This window comes from Natator depressus, chromosome 2, assembly GCF_965152275.1.
Source record: "Natator depressus isolate rNatDep1 chromosome 2, rNatDep2.hap1, whole genome shotgun sequence".
Lineage (NCBI taxonomy): Eukaryota > Metazoa > Chordata > Testudines > Cheloniidae > Natator > Natator depressus.
The window spans coordinates 198,605,230-198,627,571 of record NC_134235.1 but is presented as its reverse complement, the minus strand read 5'-3'; the positions used below and the strand labels follow the sequence as shown (position 1 = coordinate 198,627,571).

The 22,342-nt window shown below is 40.2% G+C and overlaps 1 protein-coding gene across 1 annotated transcript in view; it reads right to left on the bottom strand.

The window, feature by feature from the left end:
• TBC1D5 (TBC1 domain family member 5) overlaps positions 1-22,342 on the bottom strand; it is a 469,719-nt gene that overhangs the window by 260,885 nt on the left and 186,492 nt on the right. The window contains exon 4 of the mRNA XM_074945686.1: positions 10,555-10,683. Within this exon, the coding sequence (XP_074801787.1) occupies positions 10,555-10,654 (100 nt within the window). The 5' untranslated portion in view covers positions 10,655-10,683. The remainder of the gene's footprint in view (positions 1-10,554; positions 10,684-22,342) is intronic.

Genomic DNA, 22,342 nt, shown 5'->3' with positions numbered 1-22,342 from the left:
CATTTTGTGCCAGTTCTTGGGGTACCCAGGACTGAGAGTCACTTTTTGTTAACTCCGGAATAGAGCATGAGGGATTCTTTCTTGTGATAGCTGAGTGTCAGCTCCCTACCATCACCAGCCTTTCAGCCACTCCTCTGGGCTATGTCAGTCTTAACTTCACCTGGCAGGTTAACAATAGGTGCGCAACCCAATCCTCGAGTCCCTTTGAAGCATTCCTCTGATATCCAGCCCAACACTAGGTACTCACAGAAATTCCAGACCCTCTGCATTCAAAAGTACAGTGTATGCCAGTTTACCGCTTTTACCTTAAACCACTGCTCCTGTAAACCACACAGCACTTGTGAGCACTTATAATAAAACAAAAGTAGGCTTATTTAAGAAAGAATAAAGATTTAACTCGAAACAAGAGAGAGTGGTGGAAAGAAATGGTTACAATACAAAACAATCATAAAATGTGTACTAGGGCCTACATTTATCAAGTTACCTCTCCAATATAATAAAATAGGTTAACACCCCCCCTCCCCATACACACACACACACACACCCCTCCAAAGTTCAGCCTGTTGCCAAGCTGGCCAGTGTCACAAGAACAAGGATCCAAACATTCATGAAAGCACCCTTGCTTCACCAGGGGTTCTTCAATGAATGGATACAAAGTGCTCCTCCCTCCTCTGTGTTATTCTGAAAACCTTTTTGTTTTTGGCCGAACCCCTGTCTTGTTGCAAAGTTTCGTTTCTAACTTTAAGAGGTCTTGATTGTTTGTCATTGCATCTGATGGCTTTCCAATCAAAGTCTCAGTATTGCAAAAGGCTAAACAATTGTGCCTTGAATTGTGTCAGTCGAATTGCCATACTGAATCAGACCCGTGCTCCTTCTAGTGCAGCGACCTGTCTCGGAAAGTGGCCAGTACTGCCTGACTCTTGTAGATGGTGGAGGGAGTAGTAAAGTGCAGAGGGGCTTGATGTGTGTGATATGATATGTAGGAAATTCTCAATCTGTCTTACAGAGAGAAAACGGTGATTAACAAGGAATGGCTTTTGATTAAACATGATGGTGTTGGTAGGATATATTGAAAAAACAAAGCAAAATATATTTAGGTTAAAGAAGATGTGTGTGACGCAGAGACCCCTTGGCAAAGGGTCCCCGTTTTTTGTAGACATCTCTCACTTCAAACCTGACAAACTCACTATATTAAACCTATATCTTACAGACTATCATAAAGAGCAGGATGTAAGGTATCCACAGAAAGCTTGTAACTTGCTAAGATTCATAATGATTGTGAGCTGTGTGTGTAATAGCTGAGGAGTAATGTCTTTATTTTAAAAGTGGGCTTTCTGGATTTGGCATAGAAGTTAGACACCAGGAGATAATGCGTCTCAGTAATGGCAACGGGGAGGTGTTGTCACCAAGCTCTGTTTGGCATCAATGTTGGGGGGATGCAGAGGGGCATCCTCTCCCCCTTCCAGGCTGTGGGCACGCTCCAGGGGCTGTTCACCTCCCTCTGCCCCTACCCAGGCTGGGTGCTGCAGGGAGGGAGAGGAGGGGGGGTGGCAGGGCAGAGGCACTGTCCCATCCCTGTTGCTCTCAGAAAGTGACAGGAGAGGAGGCAGCAGAGCTCTTTATTTCTCTCATCCCATCCTGTGAGGATGGCTCCAGGCTGCTACAGAGGGTGGAGAGGAAGCGAGCTCTGCCTGTATCAGCTGTTCTGCCCCACAAGGTGGGCAAGTGGGCCAGGCAGCCAATCAGAGGGCTCAGATCAGCTAGAGCTAGGGTAGTCATTAATTAGTTTTTTGTCAAGGTCCAAGTTTCTTGGCGAAGGTATAGTGAAGGTCCAGATTCCAGAGAAAATAATAAAAAATAATGTTAATAATAAGTAAATTAAAAATACTGGGGTCTGTTCAAAAGCATCTGGCAGCCCAGATTTGGCCTGTGGTCTGCCTACTGATGACCCCTGGGCTAGAGGTTCTTGTTTCATCCCGAGACTGGCTCCAATTCCAGCCAAAATCATGTCACTCATCAAAAACTTGCAAGAGTTGACAACACTGCAAGTCTGGGAAAAGGGATGAAGAACCCAGGAGGAGTGGAGGTAAGGCTGGGAACGGGCTGATCTGGGGGTAAAGGGATGAATTGATGGGGTTGTGAGCTGAATGGACTGAAGTGATGGGGCAGGGGTAGATTTAAGGGAAGGCCTGAACTAGTAGGGGGGGGCAAGCTGAACTGATGATGCGTTGAACTGGGAAGTTGAGGGCTGAATTGAAGGGGGTGGGGGCAGAATTAAATGCAAGGCAGGAATGGGACAATAAGGAGGTGAGAGTTCCTTCAATAGCGGGCCAAAATGACCTTACTCAACAAGTTTGGGGAGTGGGCAGCACTAATTGTCATACACAGACTGGAGATGGGCAGCGGGATTTCAATAATCAAAAGACAGACCAACAAACCACAATTTCTCAAGGCTGGTCATACTGTGACAGCTGAGAGCAAGTGGCTGCAGTGTCACTTGTATTTGTTAAATAGAATCAGAGAAATGTGGGACTAGAAGGGATCTCAAAAGGCCATCTGGTCCAGTCCTTTGCCCTGAGGCAGGAGTAAGTATTATCTAGACCATCTTCTGATCTGACCAGCAGGCTCCTAGTTTTAGCTGCTTTCTGAACTGCTCCCACCTTACGCCTCCTGATTTGTGGAGCTGAGGGGACACTGTAGGCTGCATCTCTCTAGATAGACCCCTTCAGGACTATCCACAGAGACTAACTATAGAGATGTAGCCTTTGATTCCCAAAGCACCCAGGACCACAGACTTGGAACTAGCACTAGGACAACACGGGCGCAGGGTTTTAGCCATCTCTCTCTCTCTCTCTCTCTGGCTACAGGGGCCCGCAAGCAATAGTCAGGGAATGGCAGCCATAGTGAGTTTATAGCAAACCTAGCCAGGAAGCAGCAGGCATGAGCAGCCAGAGCTGGACACCAAGGCAAGGGCTGCAGCCCATCCAAGGCATTCCCCCTGCTGGTTGCCAGAAACAGCCAGAACTTCCATCCATCCAGGGAAAGCGGTATATAGCAAAGCTAGCAACTCAACCAGAGTCCCAGGACAAGGAGCAGCAGCCTGGGAATTTTCCAGAGTTACCTGGACACCAACTCAAGAAGATACCAGAGCCATCCAGGAACATAGCAATTTGTACGCTCCAAATGTTCATATCAGGCTGCAGCCTTGTTAGTCTTAAGTATTGGTAATCGGGATATTCTCTGCCATTTAAGTAAGGCAATGCATATTCATCAAATATGCATTTTAGGGGATTCAGTCATTTACATAAATTCTCCAGATTTCTGAACCTTCAGCTTTAACAGGCCTGGTCACCAGTAGCAGCAGCAATCTGTCTGAGGGAAAGTCACAAAAGCACTATGTTCTTCTTGTAGTTATTCCTAGCCTGAGGTGCTTGTGCTCACATGATTAGAAACTCTTGTCGTTGCCCAATTCCATCTACTCAAAATATAGGAACAAAGCAGGAGCACTTCCATAATATCATAGTGGATCAAGCATAGGCTCACCACCCCAAAGAGGATGGTAAAGAGGAATTCAAGAGAAACTTCACCACATTTGTTCTTAAATAAAAGCATAGTATATTTAAAAATAAATATAGACTATAGCATGTCTGTAGTCAAAGTACCGTAAAAATACTACAGACAATACTGACCTGGCCCCTGAGATGGGCAGTTTAACAATCTTTGATTGTGTTCATTTCAGTCATATCCTATGATATCTATTTTTATCTTTCCAACCATGTCACCCTTTTCCTCTCTCACCATCTAACAGCCACTTAAAAAAAAAAATCACTCGTAACTCATTACAAGTTTTTCCTTTCCTTTAATAGGAGCCAAGAACATATTACATTTTTCCTATGTGAAGTATGCTATTAAATAATAGCTTGTACACTAATTAAAGCAAATGAAATTGTGAGAACACACAGACACTGTTAAAGTAAATTACCCAATTCATTAATCGTTTCATTTCAAGTGACCTTAATTGTATTAATTGTGATACTGAGCAAATTAAATTGAAAAGAATTAAATACATTGTTCCAGTCTGTCCTTAGAGGATAAATTTCCCCATGAAAGGGGAATAGCACCTACTGCATTCTTCAAAATGTGCATTAAAAAATTAAATAATGCTATAAACTGTGGTACAGATAATTACTGCAACTCTGAAACAGTTAAAGCTACTCCAAGTTTTACTACTTCGCTGCAATTTAATCATCAAGAACTTGGAAAAGAACAAAATAATTTGCTAGGTACAGTACATAGTGAAAACGGAGAAAGTCAGATTCTGAAATGCTGCCTCCAACCGTCTCTCCTCATCTCCAGGGTTCAAGACTTTTCTGAAAAAGGGTAGAAGTTCATAAACCTGAATTTTCCCTAGCAAAGCGCAACCACATTTCAAATATCCCATACATGAAACAATAAGTTGTTGAAATGGTATTTGATGTAAAAAGTATGAATGAGAAGTCATTGTGATAAAAAGTTAGTTTTTTCTTCCATACAGAGGATCAGACTTTGGAAGTAATTTAGATACCTGATCCTTGGATTTGAAGACTTGAAATAGGCAATTCATTTAAATTCTGCTGAAAGGGGGAACCACACTAATAAATGAGCAGGTCCAGAATCCATATTGTGGCTCCCCATTTAAGTTCTTCTGTCCAGAAAATGCAGTACTGACAACCATGATGAGCCTCAGGTTCACAAATAATCCAATTCCTAAAAATACGGTATGGGAACAAGAATGCATCCCAGAAGCAGGATGCAAAGAAGGCAGCTGTGCATGTTTGGGAAGAGGAAATATAGGGGTCAATGGAGGTCCGACACTGGATGAGAGTGAGAAGTTCAAGAATTAGCAAAATCCAACTGTCAGGATAGATCTATGATCCTATATATGGAGGAAGAATCTATATTTAAATGCACAAGGGAAAAATAAAAATAAAATATATTTTATTTTGTTTCCATTTTTAGTTAAAATATACATTGCATGCAGAGTTTCATTATTATTTGTCACTGAAATTATTTGTCACTGAAAACTGCTAAAGTAGAAAGTGTGATTTCCTCTTGAAGGACAGATTTAAGCATTAATGTTCTTGGATTCTTGAAATGATGCATTCTATGTTTCTTCTTTGAGAAGAAATTATTTGCCTTATGGCTGTGTCTAGGTTACCCATAAGAAGGAGCTGATTCAAATTCTGCAACTCATTTGCAGAGGCCTTTAGGAAAATTTAACTTTGTTTCAATTTCCCTATCAGTAAAATGGGGATACTTATCTCAACGCTGTTTTAAGAATTGTTTGTGTAGTGCCTTTAAAATATAAAGCTATATATAACCAAGTATTTTTACTTGGAAGGTTTCTACAGATCCTAAGTATCAGTAATATAATTAAAGATTTCACAACTCATTTTAAAACCAAAACGACTTTCCTGTTATTGATCAATTAGTAGCCTGAATATGGCTATCTTGATTTGGATAATTGCAAACAAGCACATTCTCATGAGATTTCACTCTGATTCAAAATCCCAATATCCTAAACCACACAAAAATTGAATGGGTAACTTTTTTCCCTCAAACTAATCACCCCTTTAATTTTAGTCAAAGCCTTTAAAAAAATTCAGCAAAATCGAAGACAAATGTGGCAACCCTACAACTCTATATTTTATATCTATAATAAACATACATGCCCCCCAAATTTAGTATTTCCTGTAGCTTACCAAATCAGATTAGTTTCTGTCATTACCGAGATCTATTTTCACAATGCTTATACTTACTAACGATCTGCCTTATTTTCTTTAACTCATCTCTATGAAGACCTTTAACATTTAGTCTCCAAGACAATACTCTTGGCATAAATATAAAGGGAAGGGTAAACCCCTTTAAAATCCCTCCTGGCCAGAGGAAAACTCCTCTCACCTGTAAAGGGTTAAGAAGCTAAAGGTAACCTCGCTGGCACCTGACCAAAATGACCAATGAGGAGACAAGATACTTTCAAAAGCTAGGAGGAGGGAGAGAAACAAAGGGTCTGTGTGTCTGTCTATATTCTGTCTTTGCCAGGGATAGACCAGGAATGAAGCCTTAGAACTTTTAGTAAGTAATCTAGCTAGATATGTGTTAGATTATGATTTCTTTAAATGGCTGAGAAAGAACTGTGCTGAATAGAATAACTATTTCTGTCTGTGTATCTTTTTTGTAACTTAAGGTTTTGCCTAGAGGAATTCTCTATGTTTTGAATCTAATTACCCTGTAAGGTATCTACCATCCTGATTTTACAGAGGGGATTTCTTTACTTCTATTTACTCCTATTTCTATTTCTTCTTGTAAGAAAACTGAATGCTTTTTCATTGTTCTCAGATCCAAGGGTTTGGGTCTGTGGTCACCTATGCAAATTGGTGAGGCTTTTTATCCAACATTTCCCTGGAAAGGGGGGGTGCAAGTGTTGGGAGGATTGTTCATTGTTCTTAAGATCCAAGGGTCTGGGTCTGTAGTCACCTAGGCAAATTGGTGAGGCTTTTTACCAAACCTTGTCCAGGAAGTGGGGTGCAAGGTTTTGGGAAGTATTTTGGGGGGAAAGACGTGTCCAAACAGCTCTTCCCCAGTAACCAGTATTTGTTTGGTGGTGGTAGCGGCCAATCCAAGGACAAAAGGGTGGAATATTTTGTACCTTGGGGAAGTTTTGACCTAAGCTGGTAAAGATACGCTTAGGAGGTTTTTCATGCAGGTCCCCACATCTGTACCCTAGAGTTCAGAGTGGGGGAGGAACCTTGACAACTCTAAACATCTATCACCGCTTCAAAAGAATCACACAGATGGCCTGATATTTCACAATATTCTACAAGTCCTCTCTAAGCGATATGCTGCATCTCTTGTGAATTTCTATACTACTTGACAAAGTTGCCTGGAAAAATTCTTTAGTGATTTTTTATTATCCTCTAAATAGCGTAACCCCAACAATGTATATTGGGTACATCTTCTCTATAACAGGAAAACACATTAATCTTAACATATAGGGACATGGAAGTATTTTAGCAAACTATTAAAATAGCAATTCAAAAGATAAATTCAAATCCCAAAATAGACAAATGATTCACTAGTAGTACAACATACTACCATGTGAGAGAAATGGGTTCATGACTGACACTTTGATTCTCACATCTGAGGCCAGCATATGATTGTAGGGATACTCTTCCCAATGAATGACTGAATCTATTTCAGTAGAAGGGACCATTATGATCACTTAGTCTGACCTGTTCTATTACACATACCTAGGGCCCTACCAAATTCACGACCATGAAAATGCATCATGGACAGTGAAATCTGGTCTTTTGTGTGCTTTTATCCTATACTATACAGATTTCACAGGGGAGACCAGCATTTCTCATATTGGGCGTCCTGACCCAAAAAGAAGTTGCAGGGGGGTCACAGGTTATTTTAGGGGGGAGGGGGGGTCACGGTATTGCCACCCTTACTTCTGCGCTGCCTTCAGAGCTGGGTGGCCGGAGAGCGATGGCTGTTGGCTGGGTTCCCAGCTGTGAAGGCCACGCCCCTGTCAGCAGCAGCACAGAAGTACGGGTGGCAATACTATACCATGCCATCCTTACTTCTGTGCTGCTGCTGGTGGCGACTCTGCCTTCAGAGCTGGGCTCCCAGCCCACAGCCGCCACTCTCCAGCTGCCCAGCTCTGAAGGCAGCACCGTCGCCAGCAGCAGTGCAGAAGTTAAGGGTAGCAGTACCTCAACCTCCCCTATACTAACCTTGTGACACCCCCCCCCACATACACACACCTCCTTTTTGGGTCAGGAACCCTAAAATTACAACACCATGAAGTTTCAGATGTAAATAGCTGAAATCATGAAATTTAGTATTTTTAAAATCCTATGACTGTGAAATTGACCAAAATGGACCGTGAATTTGGTAGGGCCCTACACCTACCATATAATTTCACTAAGTGAATCCTGTATCAAGGCCGCAACTTCTGTATGGAATTAGAACATATATTTTAGAAGACATACAGTCTTGATTTAATAACTTCAAGCAATGTAGAATCCACCACATTCCTAAATTAGTTGTTCCAGTATTTAATTAACCTCCTTAAAATATTTGTGCTTTAATTTTAGTCTGAATTTGTCTAGCTTCAGCTTCCAGACATTGGGTCTTGTTATGTCTTTCGCTGCTACATTAAAAAGCCTTCTATTATGAGATATGTTCTCCCCACATAGGAAAGGTTGCACCAGTTGCGTTTTCTGGTATTTTAAAGAGAAACCTGCAAGTTTCCTTCACTGAAACAGAAATACCCAGAATATATTCACATTGTATTACCGTAAACCTATATTTGTAGTTGAGACTATGTACATCAAGATTACAATAGAAAAAGGACAACCTGGAATGAAGAGTAACAGTTCATGGGAAGTCTCTGATCAACAGATAGATTCATCCCAACGGTTAAAATACTCATTTAAGAATCAGTGATTGCCTCTTTACACTGAACTTCTGAAGCGGACTGGATGGGCAGGGAAAATTACATGCTTTGATATACCAGCCCTCTCCCACAGCAATCCAAAAATATACTTTATTTAAAACTGAATGATAAAACATAGAAGATTGATCTTGGTTACATATGGAACCAAATTAAAATGCAGTATGTGTTTCACAGTTAAAAAAAAGAAGTGATGGAAATGAAATGGATGCATTATATAAAATATTTACATATACAGAATATGAAAAAACTATACTACGGTTGGTAACCTTTATGACTTTGGGGGAACCATGTATTTACATATCCTTATCTTCCCATGCGTGTATGTGTGTGTTGTGTATATATTTTTAACAGTTGACAGCTGTTTTAGAGCATACAGAGATGCCAAGCTGAATGAGGGCCTTGATTACTTCAAGATGAGCTATCTAAAGTTTCTATTCATTTTAAGTGTTGTTAGTGGGAAGAGTCATTAGTCACTTCCTTGTCTCATAGAACATCAGCATACATTTACATTGTTAATGAACATTTGGGGTAAATGAATTAATGGCACTTTTAAACATCAATTCAATACTAATAACTTTGTATGTCATAGAAATGTTAAGGTTGGGATAAAAACTAAAAGCCTGCTCATTCAAGGTAACTAATCACTCTTGGCCACAATAAAGGGTAAAATTAATTTAAAATGTTTTTGTAACAGGGTTAAAATCTTGACTTGTCTTGAAACTGAGCTGAGAGAGACGTGTACTTTTTTTTTTTTTTTTAACTAAACAAGAAACTTGCAATTTTTGATCAGTGTTGGCTACAAACTAACCTAAATAAATCACAAATATTTCATTTGGAAAACATGTAATACTTCAGAATTTTATAAATGTTTATTCCTAGGCTTCTGAAAATGTGTACTAAGAATGCATTTGCTTTATCAAACTAATATGGCTATTAACCTTTTAGGTGTGAAGTGTAAAAGCGTAGTGACATTCACCTTAAAAAACTATTACCTTTATAGAATGGCTCCACCAAGATGTCCGTTCTACTTTTCCTCACATTGAAAAAAAGCTTTACAAAGCGGTAAAAAAAAAAATGAACTCTGTGATTTTAGCTTTTTACAAAATAATTGAAATCTGAATTAAAAATTGAAATGTTGCTCTTTTTAATACATTTTATTATATGGCAATTTTACACACAGAGGTACACAGAAAACACGTGACTAAGCGGTTTCAATTCTAATTTAAAATGAATTTTTTATCTTGCACTCCTGGTACATGCGTTCAATCACTGGAAAATTACAGGTAGTTAAGGTGTCATTGTGTATAACTGAGTACTTGAGGAATGTTTTCATGACAAGGATGAGGATTCAAGCATCTTGTTAAGCTTTTCATTTCCTTCTAACCAACCACGTTGTCACTACTAGCAAATAAGTAGAAAGGACAAGTAACACAGACAAGCACTTGCATTATGCAAGCAGTTTCTTCTCACTGTTCATTGGAGTAGTCTGAATACTGCCTTCTGTTAATTTACCTTGAGTTACACAGTAATTTCCACTTTAATTCCACCTGTTATATTTTAGGTTTTTATTTAAGGAAACCAGGAGAGCTAAGTGTTATGATTCAAAGGAAGAAAAGAGGAAAACAGTCTTTTTTCATCAGCATAACCTCACCCAAAATAAAATGCTAAATTTTATCAAAGGAAAAAATCAACAGTGTAAAGCAACCAAAAGAGCCCATCTTTGAAAAAAAGTTGTAACAAAGGCCATGTTGCATTTCAATATTCTTATGCTGAAGTCACTGTTTGGTTTATGATTAAAAAAGGATGACAGCGCATTAAACATTTGGCTAATGTTTCTGTCTGTAATTGAAAGTTGACTTTTCATGGTTTTCATTAGTGTCAGAGTGCTCTACACACACACACACACACACACACACTCTGAAATGTTCTTAACGTTGCCCTGCTCAACTTCATTGAGAGAATTACACAAATTATGCCAGGCACAGCGATCATCAGACTCTTACGTAACATTTCTAAGTAGAAAGTAAAAAGTGTAGAAATATTAAACTCACCTTCTTCGGGCTTGTTCAAGTAACCCTGCAAGGGATCAATACCTATTTCTTGCTCTTCTGTTTGCAAGGGGTGTCTAGTTTCAGATATGGAATGATACATATTGGCAATTTCCACTAAAGAGCGATTATCTGGGAAGGGAAAACACAGAGACAACTAATATGTAAGCGTTTCTTTCATTGCTTTACAACAAGAAAAAGGCAGCAGAAAGCCTAATGCTGTAAATGCTTAGAACGCTTTCCTGATTTCTAGCATAATGTTACCATTACATGTCTGGTAAGCATATTAAAGAAAATTATGTTAAAGAAAATTAATTCCAAATCACTTAACTTCTGCTCAAGTGTTTCTGAGACATGCTTAATTTGTATTAATTATTATTATTATTTGTATTACCGTAGCACCTAGAAGCCCTAGTCATGGGCCAGGTTCCCAAAGTGCGAGGTGCTGTACAATCAGAACAGTAAGATGGTCTTTGCCCCAAAGAGATTACCATCTAAGAATAAGACAACAGCAACAGGTGGACCTGACAAATGGGGGAGTACAAGGAAACAAGGACGCAGAATTGGTCAGCAAAATAGGCAGTAGTCTCAGCACACCAGCAGCCTTATCATTGCCAAGTTTCTCATTGACATCACAAAAAAGGAAAGAGCTTTAAGGAGCATTAATGAGACAGTCTACAAATGTTAACAGGGAACTGCTCCCAAGTGTGAAGAGTAGCATGGGAGAAAACACAAAGGTGGTTGTTAGAAGATTTAACAAGTGTGTGACGGAGGCATTATGGGCTGGCTGGAGGAGAGAGTTGACAAACTGTTAGTGAATGAGAGATGACAGGTAGGATGGGAATACACCACAAAGAGCCATAAAAGCAAAGACAAATAGTTTATGTCTGGTACTAGAGCAGCATTTTTCAAATGCAGTCACCAGTAGCGTTTCTTGCAGCCATAGCCTCCTGGGCTATGATTGGGGTCGTGGGGCATGGCAGAGCAGTGGCTTCTCCACCGGGGCTGCCTGCAGGGGTTGGTCCCTACCGTCTTCTGGAGCCAGAAACACTGTAGGAGCAGGCAACCAGTGAGAGTTCCCCACCTTCCCAGGGGCAGCATGGCTCGGGCTTCAGCCCTGCGGTGATGGGTGGCAGGCTCTGGCCATGCACTGGCAAGCTCTGTCCCGCAGTGCCAGGGTTTTGGGCTCCATCCCTGGCTTCACCCCCGCTGCATCCTCCAGATCCCCATTGCCCCTGGCCCCCCGCCTCCTTACCCACCTCCTTCCTCATCCAGAGCTTAATTTGTCCCCCAGCATGCCAGGGCTGAGTAAGTCTGCTGTGAAAAGTGATATTAACAAATATACATCTATCACTTTTCACAGTAGCAGATTTTCTAACTAAAAATCTAAAAAAAAAAAAATCAAAACATGCAAAGTAGCTTATTTTTGTTTCTATTCTGTTTAGGTCCAGTAACGAATAGACTCAACTGCCCATTATTTTTATTTTTGAGTCTGCAAAAAAACCCCACATAAATAAAATGACAATGATCCGGACATGTATATGTGCATAATTTTTTGTTTTTCCTAAAGTTAACTAAGTATTTTAGGAAGAATTGTCAGCACGGCCACCAGCAAGAGTTGGTGGCTGCACTCTGAGGCTATCAAAAAATATGTTGAGAGAACCCCTGTACTAGAGAATGGGAAGCCAATGGAGGAGTACAAAGAGAGGGTTTACATGGTCACAGCAACAGGCTGGGAAAATGATCTTCGCAGCAGCATTCTCAAGAGAAATGAGAAGAGCGAGATGACATTTTGGGTCTTTGTTAAACATTTTGACCTTAACATCTTGAAAGATATGTAGGTAGCTTATCACAGAAGAGAAATGTGTGATTTTCCCAAGCAAAGTAATTAGTTAACTAAGGGTGCCATATCCATTCAGAGATTATAGAATGCTCACTACTATTACCTAAGTCATCACTCTTTGCCATTTTTACCAAGCTTATTGACTTTTTAACTCCAGCAGGAAAATTTCTATCTAAAAGACCAGGAGAGGAGCAGAAAGAATATTTTACAATAAATAAAAAGTAAGTATATAGAGAACTATCAATACCAAAGCGTAGATATGCACAAAATTCAATCACCTCACAATCATTTTTCCTTCTGCTCATATGAAGTATGGTGCTAATCACATGGTGTACACCTACAGTTTGCTGGCAATGGGTGAGAACTCCTGATTCAAAATGGGCATTGGATTTTTGAGATTTCCCCAGTTTTATATACTCTGTCTTGCTTCTCCCTATGTTGTATGAAACAAAGGGACTCTCTGGGTAGAGAGATATAGATAAAACCATGAACAGAAGATCGTGAGACGCTCAATATATTTATACTTTTACGTACTAACTTAAAACAAGCACGTTAGACTGATACATGAATGTGAGGCCACTTTAGGCTTTTCCAATGCAATTTTGCTACATAACTTTATGCTAATCAACAGTAAACTATTTGTAAAATTTTTAACCACAGTAAAAATGATTCAAGCTTTACCTGCACACTTATAGCATCACAACAAAACAAAGAGGGAGAGTTATTTATGACCAGGTGGTCTGGGAGGAGCTGGAAAAGGATGGGCAAGCGGGGGGCGGGGGAGAAAAATAGAGATAAATGGATAAAAAGCTGGAAAGAATTAAAACTATGAAACTATCCAGAAAATATCCATATAGAGATTTTTTTTTAATGACTGTTTCTACTTGCTGGAATTTTACCTTCTGCCTTGGTTTAGTCTGATATGCTATTGACCTTCTGGTTTCTTCTTTACTAAATTTATAAGCTTATTTAGAATTTTATTGCCAGAACTTAACTTCTTGCTGTTATGGCCCCTCTGATATTGCTTCATAATTTGTGCAATTACACTGAATGCCTTTCAAATTGAGAATCAGATTCAAAAATCATTTTGCTGGTCTTTACAATTTTAACAGTATTCACATAGCTAATTCATAGGATTTGTTTCTGATTTCTAGACCTGCTATTTGTTTAGCAAACCCAACATGCTTGGAGTTTTACCTACAAAACAGGGCTTTTGCTCCAATGCATTTGTTGTTTTTTATATTCCAATCCCCCCTCCCCCCAATATCCCTTATCCCTTCCTTTAGCACTTCACAACAATCATGGCTTTGCACCTGTAACCTATGTTTGGTGGCATAATTTACTACACACAGCCTACTTGGGCACTTTTAAATAGCTCAAGAGACATACTTTTGACTCTTATACTTACAACTGATCGCACTGTTTATTAGTGTTTTGTTACTGATACGTGGCATTAGTGCTGTAAAAAAATCACTAAATATTATGATTAATCTGTCCATTCTTTATATTCCAAGCAATTTTCTTTATAGTTTTATACTTTAATTCTTTCCATTTCTTCCAACAATAAGCAAAGAAAACTATTAAACCATTAAGATTACCCATGGGATCTTGCTTTGAGAAAGATTAATTCTTTACAGATTTGTTTTTGATTTGTAATGGCCCATAACATATTGTTCAAATTAAATAAGATGTAATTTAACAGCATTTTCATTGTGAAACATTAAAAGGTTTAGAAAAATCACTGGAAAGAATTTACAGGCTACTGGACCACATGTCTCAGGGTTTTCTATCCAGTTAATTCTACTGTCACTGCTTGGACTAAAAGTGGGTCTGGGATTTCCTTGCCTCAAGTTATTTGTAAAACTTAAAAGGAACACGGCTTTCAGCTTCAGCAGCTTTTCTACAGGGCTAGTATCCTCTTATTCTTCAACTTAAAATGGAAATTTAGAAGGCACATTATATTTTCAGTATACCTCAATGGAAGATTTAATTCACTTGCATAGTCAGATTAATAGGCATTTATGCAGCTGAAGTGCACAGCGCCTGGTATATCAAAGTCCACCCATCAACCCAAGGAAAAGGCATGAACACAGGCCTCCTGTGAGGCCACTACTCTTTCTTAGGTTTGGAACAGCAGAAGGCCCTATACAAGTAGGAGGTGCACAAAATCCCTCACACTGTGGGATTGTCTACACTTACCGGGGGAATCGACGTGCAGCGATCGATGTATTGGTGGTTGATTTAGCGGGTGAAGACCCGCTAAATCAACCACAGATCACTCTCCCGTCGACACCTGAACGAGACGCGCAAGGGGAGGTGACGGGAGAGCGTCTTCCGTCAACATAGTGTAGTGTGGACCCTGCGGAAAGTAGATCCAAGTACGTCGACTTCAGCTACTTTATTCACATAGCTGAAGTTGTGTAACTTAGATAGATCTCCCTCCATAGCGTAAACAACGCCTGATACTCTATACATGCCCTTTCCACCCGTGCATCCGCAGCAGTGCAGGACTTAAAAGCTATGGAAGATCTTGCTTGGGACTGCCACATATGGGTGAATATTATCTTGACTGAATAAACACAGATTAGTTCTGGACCCAAAAAAGGTACAACTATTTAAAAGAAAAACTGCACCTTCGCTTTTACTATTAGTAAGTCAATAACTAACTACACGCAGGATTATCTTTCTGGATATTTATTGAAAGACAAGAGGCCAAAGTGAGGAATACTGTTGGCACTGGTTACAGTCCCATTGAAAAGCCATGTGAATCAGGGTTAGGACCACAGTTAGGCAAAAAATGACAAGAGTAAACGTTTTTAAAAAGTATGTTGCATTTAATCTAAAACATAAATGCACATAAAGGGGCAGAGTTAATCTTGACAGCAACCAGCCAATCAAAAACAATAAATTAAAATTAAATCAGGAGAGAGGCTATTCACCTCCATAACTAGAGCAATTCTCAAATATATCTTAACTTTTAAAACTTCTGCAAATTAAAAATCAGCATTGCATAAAAAAATATTGCATGGTTTTATACCAAATTATTGACATTAATTCACTTCACTCCACCATGTGCATAAATAATCATATTGTACTACATAGATAATAAGACACATTAAAAGGAGCTGTTTGTGGATAATATATACATATTAATCAGTTATTAACTGCCTTTTGATTTAAAACAATTCCCCAAAATTTAAAATTTCAGCAGGAAAAATTGGAGCAATCTATTCTTACCAAGATGTGAGATAAAAAGTGAAGACAGGAGTATTTTCTCTTCTTGGGCAATATGAGTATCTGAACATGTGAGTTATTCAGACCACAAATAGGAATGTTTAAAATAGTAAAATTTAATCAAATTATTTTTGTAAGTCTGAAATATATTTAATGAGATAGGAATACCAGGAAGTGTAAGGTACACGGTATATAAAACAGAATTAGGTATAGCCCAGTGTATCCATCTTATACAATGCCCGTTAAGGTGGAAATGGAGTTTTTCTAAAAAAAGAGGGTTGATGGGAGAGAAGCAGACAAATTGCAGGCATGAGGGAGGGCACAAGGACAGGATAGAGAAAAGGAGGAAAAGAGCAAAGACAACACCAGATCAGAACAGGACAATCAGAGAGCACATAAAATGACTTTCAGTACATCTTGGCATGACTCCGGGTACATCTACCCTGCATCTGGAGATGTGATTGAAACTCACATAGGCATACCCACGCTAGCTTTAATCTACCTAGCATGGCTAAAAGACAGAGTGGCACAGACCCCAGCACAGGCTAATAATGTGAGCATGTACACAGACTTCCAGGTGGGCTTGTACAGCCCACACCAAGGTCTGTGCCACCACACAGACATATCCTTGGGGTAAGTCTGTTTGGTTGGGTGGAAAGTGCAACCCACACCAATCTAAAAGATAACCTACAAAATTAATCAAGTTCTGTGAACTTTCACTATGTGTTGAAGGCCACAAAACACAGGCAAATTACATTATCCTCATAATTACTGAAAGAAAAATAAAGCATATTTTCAAGGAAAAAAAGATGTTAGTGCTACTTCTTGGCAAGGCTAGGAATGACAGCACATACGTACTGGTAAAGTTACTGAAATTTGGTACTTTATCTCTTCAGGTCGCTTAAGTGTGTGTAAACTATATGTATTGAAAGCTCTTTGCACTAATATTTGAGTACTTCATCCACCTTCGCCAAAAGTTCTTGGTCCTTCATATATATACCAGATAGCAAATATACTATGCATCCTTCCCCTTTTAATTATCAAAGCCAAAGATGAGTAGAGGAAACTCATGGTTAGCTAAATGGTAAATTATTTGCTACCCCATGAAGTCAGATTGATTAAAATGTCCTGGATGAAAGCAAATGCCATAAGTGGTAATGGTCTTAAGTTTTGTTTAAGAATCACAGCATCATGTTTTTGAGGGCTCACAGCTTCCGTTACTTACAGTTGTACAACGTAATCAAAGAAATTAGTGCAGAAAGGAGAGATTCTCCATGAAGTACAAGGCAGATTTATATCTGTTCTAAAATGAACTATTAGAAAGGTGGGGAAGGATCGTTGCAGTTAAGTCATGAGAGTGAGGTTTATGAGATTGGGAATCAGTTTCCAGCTATTCCACACACTTGTGACATTGGCCAAGTCAATTAGTTTCCAATCCTGATTCCACTGAAATTAATAGCAAAGGTCACTAAAACAAGTGATGTGGGATCAGGCCCTCATTCTCTGTAAATCATTTCCTTATCTGTGATGTATCCTACCTCACAGTGATGTGGTGAGAATAAATTCTTTAATGTATGTCAAATGCTCAGATACTACAGTTATGAGTGTTCATGAAAGGTTAATAAACAGGACTATTCAGAAACAAAACAAAAGGCACTTTCTGAACATGATTGAAATTGTGCAGTATTTTGGCTCCACATCACCGTTAAAATACAATCTGAACATAAACTGCTGTACAATATCTGACAGAATAATTACTCCCATGTCTTACCTAGCAATAAGTTTTACTACTAGGAGAGGGATGAGAAGTCAGGTAACAATCTTACGAGGACACACAGTAAGTTAAAAATGGTCTGAAATGGTTAAAAAGTTCCCACAGATATAGTATAATGAGGAAAACAAAACTACTGCACCTTAGAAAGGCAAAACCCTTATTAATATCACATTCCAACTCTTAGTGAATGACAAATTTAATATTTTCATTGCTTATATTGCCATATAATGATGGGTGAACCTCAAAAGGTTCAGAGACCACCTTCAGAGAAGCATCTGAGAGCAGGAACCAAAGTTCATATGAACATGTCTGATCTATAAATCGGGTTGGCAGGTTCCCTCAAAGTTTCCAGTGTTCCCTAATTTTGATCAGATTGAAAGTACAGAAATGAGAAAATTTCTTGCAGTATTCCCATATTTTATCCAGATCAAACACAAGAAATGCAGAAGCAAGAAGATTTTAAAAAACATTTAGACTAAATAATCAGAACTTGTTTATACTTCCAAAAAGGTTCAAAATTCTGATGGTTCAAACCTCAGGCCTCTTTTATATGAACTGGTTCTGGCCACAGGTGGTTTCTTAGCTCTAGCTCTGATACTGTATTAAAAATACAGTTCTTTGTGGATGAATATTTCTTAACTATCTGTCAAGGTTCCTCCCCCACTCTGAACGCTAGGGTACAGATGTGGGGACCTGCATGAAAACCTCCTAAGCGTATCTTTACCAGCTTAGGTCAAAACTTCCCCAAGGTACAAAATATTCCACCCTTTGTCCTTGGATTGGCCGCTACCACCACCAAACAAATACTGGTTACTGGGGAAGAGCTGTTTGGAAACGTCTTTCCCCCCAAATACTTCCCAAAACCTTGCACCCCACTTCCTGGACAAGGTTTGGTAAAAAGCCTCACCAATTTGCCTAGGTGACTACAGGCCCAGACCCTTGGATCTTAAGAACAATGAACAATCCTCTCAACACTTGCACCCCCCCTTTCCTGGGAAATGTTGGATAAAAAGCCTCACCAATTTGCATAGGTGACCACAGACCCAAACCCTTGGATCTGAGAACAATGAAAAAGCATTCAGTTTTCTTACAAGACGACTTTTAATAGAAATAGGAGTAAATAGAAGTAAAGAAATCCCCTCTGTAAAATCAGGATGGTAGATACCTTACAGGGTAATTAGATTCAAAATATAGAGAATCCCTCTAGGCAAAACCTTAAGTTACAAAAAAGATACACAGACAGAAATAGTTATTCTATTCAGCACAGTTCTTTCTCAGCCATTTAAAGAAATCATAATCTAACACATATCTAGCTAGATTACTTACTAAAAGTTCTAAGACTCCATTCCTGGTCTATCCCCGACAAAAGCAGCATATAGACAGACAGAGACCCTTTGTTTCTCTCCCTCCTCCCAGCTTTTGAAAGTATCTTCTCTCCTCATTGGTCATTTTGCTCAGGTGCCAGCGAGGTTACCTTTAGCTTCTTAACCCTTTACAGGTGAGAGGAGTTTTCCTCTGGCCAGGAGGGATTTTTAAGGGGTTTACCCTTCCCTTTATATGTATGACACTATCATTCAGACAGCCTATAGAAATGTGTTATTCTAGAGACATCCAGGTACGGTAATATTAGCAATGGCACAGTTCTGATTCATCCTCCCCCAAGTTGGCCTAGATATTCTGTTGCTTTAGAACTCAATCTGAAAGTAAACTTCCATTCACACACAACAAAATACTGTTAGAGGTGGTAATATATACATGATACCATTGTCCACAATAGTCTTCTTCTTTCGTATGCCTTTGGTAGGTCACAATGACTACAAATTCATATCTAAGTTTGATAGCCAGTACATTGCCACAGCAGTGAGCTGCTGAATATCCTTCAGGTCCCCGGCAAAAGAATGAAGAGGACACTCAGATATGATGTGCTCCATCATTTGTGCCTGGTGACCACAATCGCATACAGGTGTTTGCCTCATTTTCCGTTTAGAGAGGGTTTGTCCATATCTCCCATTAGATGTCCTGATGCAATTCAATCTGCACCAGTCTTTCAGACATACATCAAAACCTGGTGGTTCCTCAGCAGGGCCAACAATGAGCTGTTTGTTTTGAGTGGTCAAAATGCTCCATGTGGTTCTCCATTGAGCCTCAGCATTGAAGTTGGGTGTAAGAGTGTTGATGTGGTTCCATAAAGGGTTGCAGGATTTTAATCTGGTCTTTGGTGGGTTCTGCAGGTCATCATGCAGCAGGATCCTGGTGTTTGCATTGACATGGTTAAGAAAGTGAGATGTCTAAGCAGCTCTTCTAATCTGTGAAGGCTGGATGTGCGGTAGGACCGGAGCCAGTCGATTTGAGCATCCCTGACAATGTGCGCATGGCATTATTAAGTTGAGTGTCAAGGAGTTTAGCGTGACTGCTGAGAGACCACACGGGCACAGAATATTCAGCTGCAGAATATACCACGGCAATTATTGCGGTTCATAAGGTCCATGGTCTGGAGCCCCATAATGTTTCAGCCAATTTTCTGATAAGTGTCACACGAGACCTGACGATATCACGAGTGTTCTCGAGGTGTTGTCAAAAGGTCAAACTCCGGTCCGGTGCAATGCCAAGATACTTTGGGTTAACCTCGTGGCTGATGCCCTCGCCACAGAACTGCACATCAAGTTTGGTATTAGCCATTTTATTGTTCAGATGGAAAGGGGTTACCATGGGGTTTTTTGAATTAGGCCTAAGTTTCCAGCATTTGAAATAATCAGCTATTGTGCTAAGATCTCAGGTTTGGGTGCAACTGATGGTATGAAAGCTTGTATGCTGAACAGGGAGGGCAATGTCATCCACATAGATTAATTTCCTTGACTCCATCGCTGGTATATCTGTGGTGTATAGTTTAAAAAGTATCGGGGCCAGGACAGCCAGGAGGGATGCCCAAGTTAAGAGTTCTTGGTCTACTGATCCGGCCATTAAGGTGTACCTTAAAGCGGTGGTTCCCATTCATTTCAGCCAAGAGGCGGATCGTTCACTGGCAGTGAATGACGCAGGAGATCTTAAGCAAGAGGCCCTATCTCCAGACAGTGTCGTATGCCAAGGACTGATCAACAAGGGTGATCCTGGTCTTCAATTTAAATTGGAGTCCTGCCTCAATGTGTCCGGGAAGTGAAGCTACTTGGTCACGGCAGTTCCACTTCGGGCAAAATCCTGCCTGCTCCGCTGGGAGGATGTCTTCAAAAATATCAGACAGATGGTGGAGCAGCACCTGTTCCATAAGCTTGCTGGTGACTAAGAGGAGAAAGATGGGGCAGTAGCTGACTGTATCCTCTTGTGGTTTCCCAGGCTTCAGTAGGGCAACCACTGTCGCCAGCTTGTTGGCACGTCTCCGGTTTTATGCATGGCAGTAAAAAGCACCGCCAGCCATTCCCGCCCCAGGCTCCCCAGGTTCTTGAGAAATTTGGAAGAATGCCATCAACCCCTGCAGCTTTCCGGCTTTTGGTTTCCAACAACACAACATTCATCTCTAACTCAATATGGAGAGGAGAGTGGGGATTTCTCCAGGCATTTTGGAGGTTTCTGCGGAGTTCCTGCTGAACCTCCTGGTGTGTATTCTTGTCTGTCGGTATATTGCTGTTAAAAAGAAGAAGAGAGGTGACAGCATTTGTGGTCCCCTTTGCCGGGCGTCACGTTACAGGCTGGAACGTGCTGCAGAAGAGCCCATCCCTTACAGCTCGAATGGGTGAAATCAAGCCTTTGAACAGTCTCTTTCCACCTTTCCAGGCATGCCAAGTTCAAGGCCTCAAGCATCTTTATCTTGGTCACCACTTTTCATATTCCCTCAGGAGGGACTTGGATTCTTTTGTCCAGCAGGGGGTGAAAGCCTTGTGGTGACCACATGAGATGCACTTCTTAGTGGTTGATTTTAGGATGTTTGTAAAATGGCCAAAGTTTCTAGGTATCAGTTCAAGCCATGGGATCTGATCTTCGGTTTCTGAAGTGTAGCCAGTCAGCCTTGCGGAAATTTGAATGCGGTTTTGGCACCGACTGCAGAAGAGGCAATTTCAGGCCAATCTGGAGGATAATTGGGCAATGCTATGGGGGAAGTGACTCAGAATGGTTCTTGTTGTAGCCAGTGGGATACCTGTACTATTACGGGTCACAAAACACAGGTCAGAGTTGTGATCCATTGTCTACCTTGCAGATCCGGATGGCTTCGGATCATAGCACAGGTGGAGGTCTTGGAGAGAGGCCCATTCTGTGATCTGTTCCTCAGCTGTGTCATTTGAATAGTATCTCCAGTCTTTGTGATGGCTGTTAAAGTCACCTATGTAAATGGCCGGATGAGGAAGGGAAGAGAAGATGGGATCAGGCCACATGATGTTAAGTGGCCTGAATATGTTTACTGTAATGATGTCCCTGATTCTAACCATGTTGATCTCTCTTCCACCGGTTGATGATTCTTACAAAACTTCCACATCCTCTAATCCATTTTGCACGTACACTGCTAGCCCATTTTTGGGATGTTAACAGCAGCGATTCTGGCATAGCCATAGACTTTTTATCTGGCAGCTTTATCTTCTCTCATGTGTGTTTCTTGGAGGGTCACAATTGTGAATGTGATGGTCTTTGAGGGTCCTCGAGAGGTAATCTGCTTTTTCCCTGGACATCCGTTCTACATTAAGTTGGTATACCTGGAGAACTGCCCAACTGTTCTTTTTTGGTCCTGAAAAGGGCAGTTTGAGGAAGTATAATTGTGGCTACATTCACTTGGATGTCAACAATACAACGTCCAGTGGCTAACTGACAACACTGGTATGTTGGTGAATTTGCACAAAACACAGAGCATGCAAAACACCAACACTTAACAGAAGCACCACGTGAAGGCTGTCATCTTGCTCCCACCTCAATAGTGAAAAATCACCACATAATATCAACATTACTTATTTTCAACT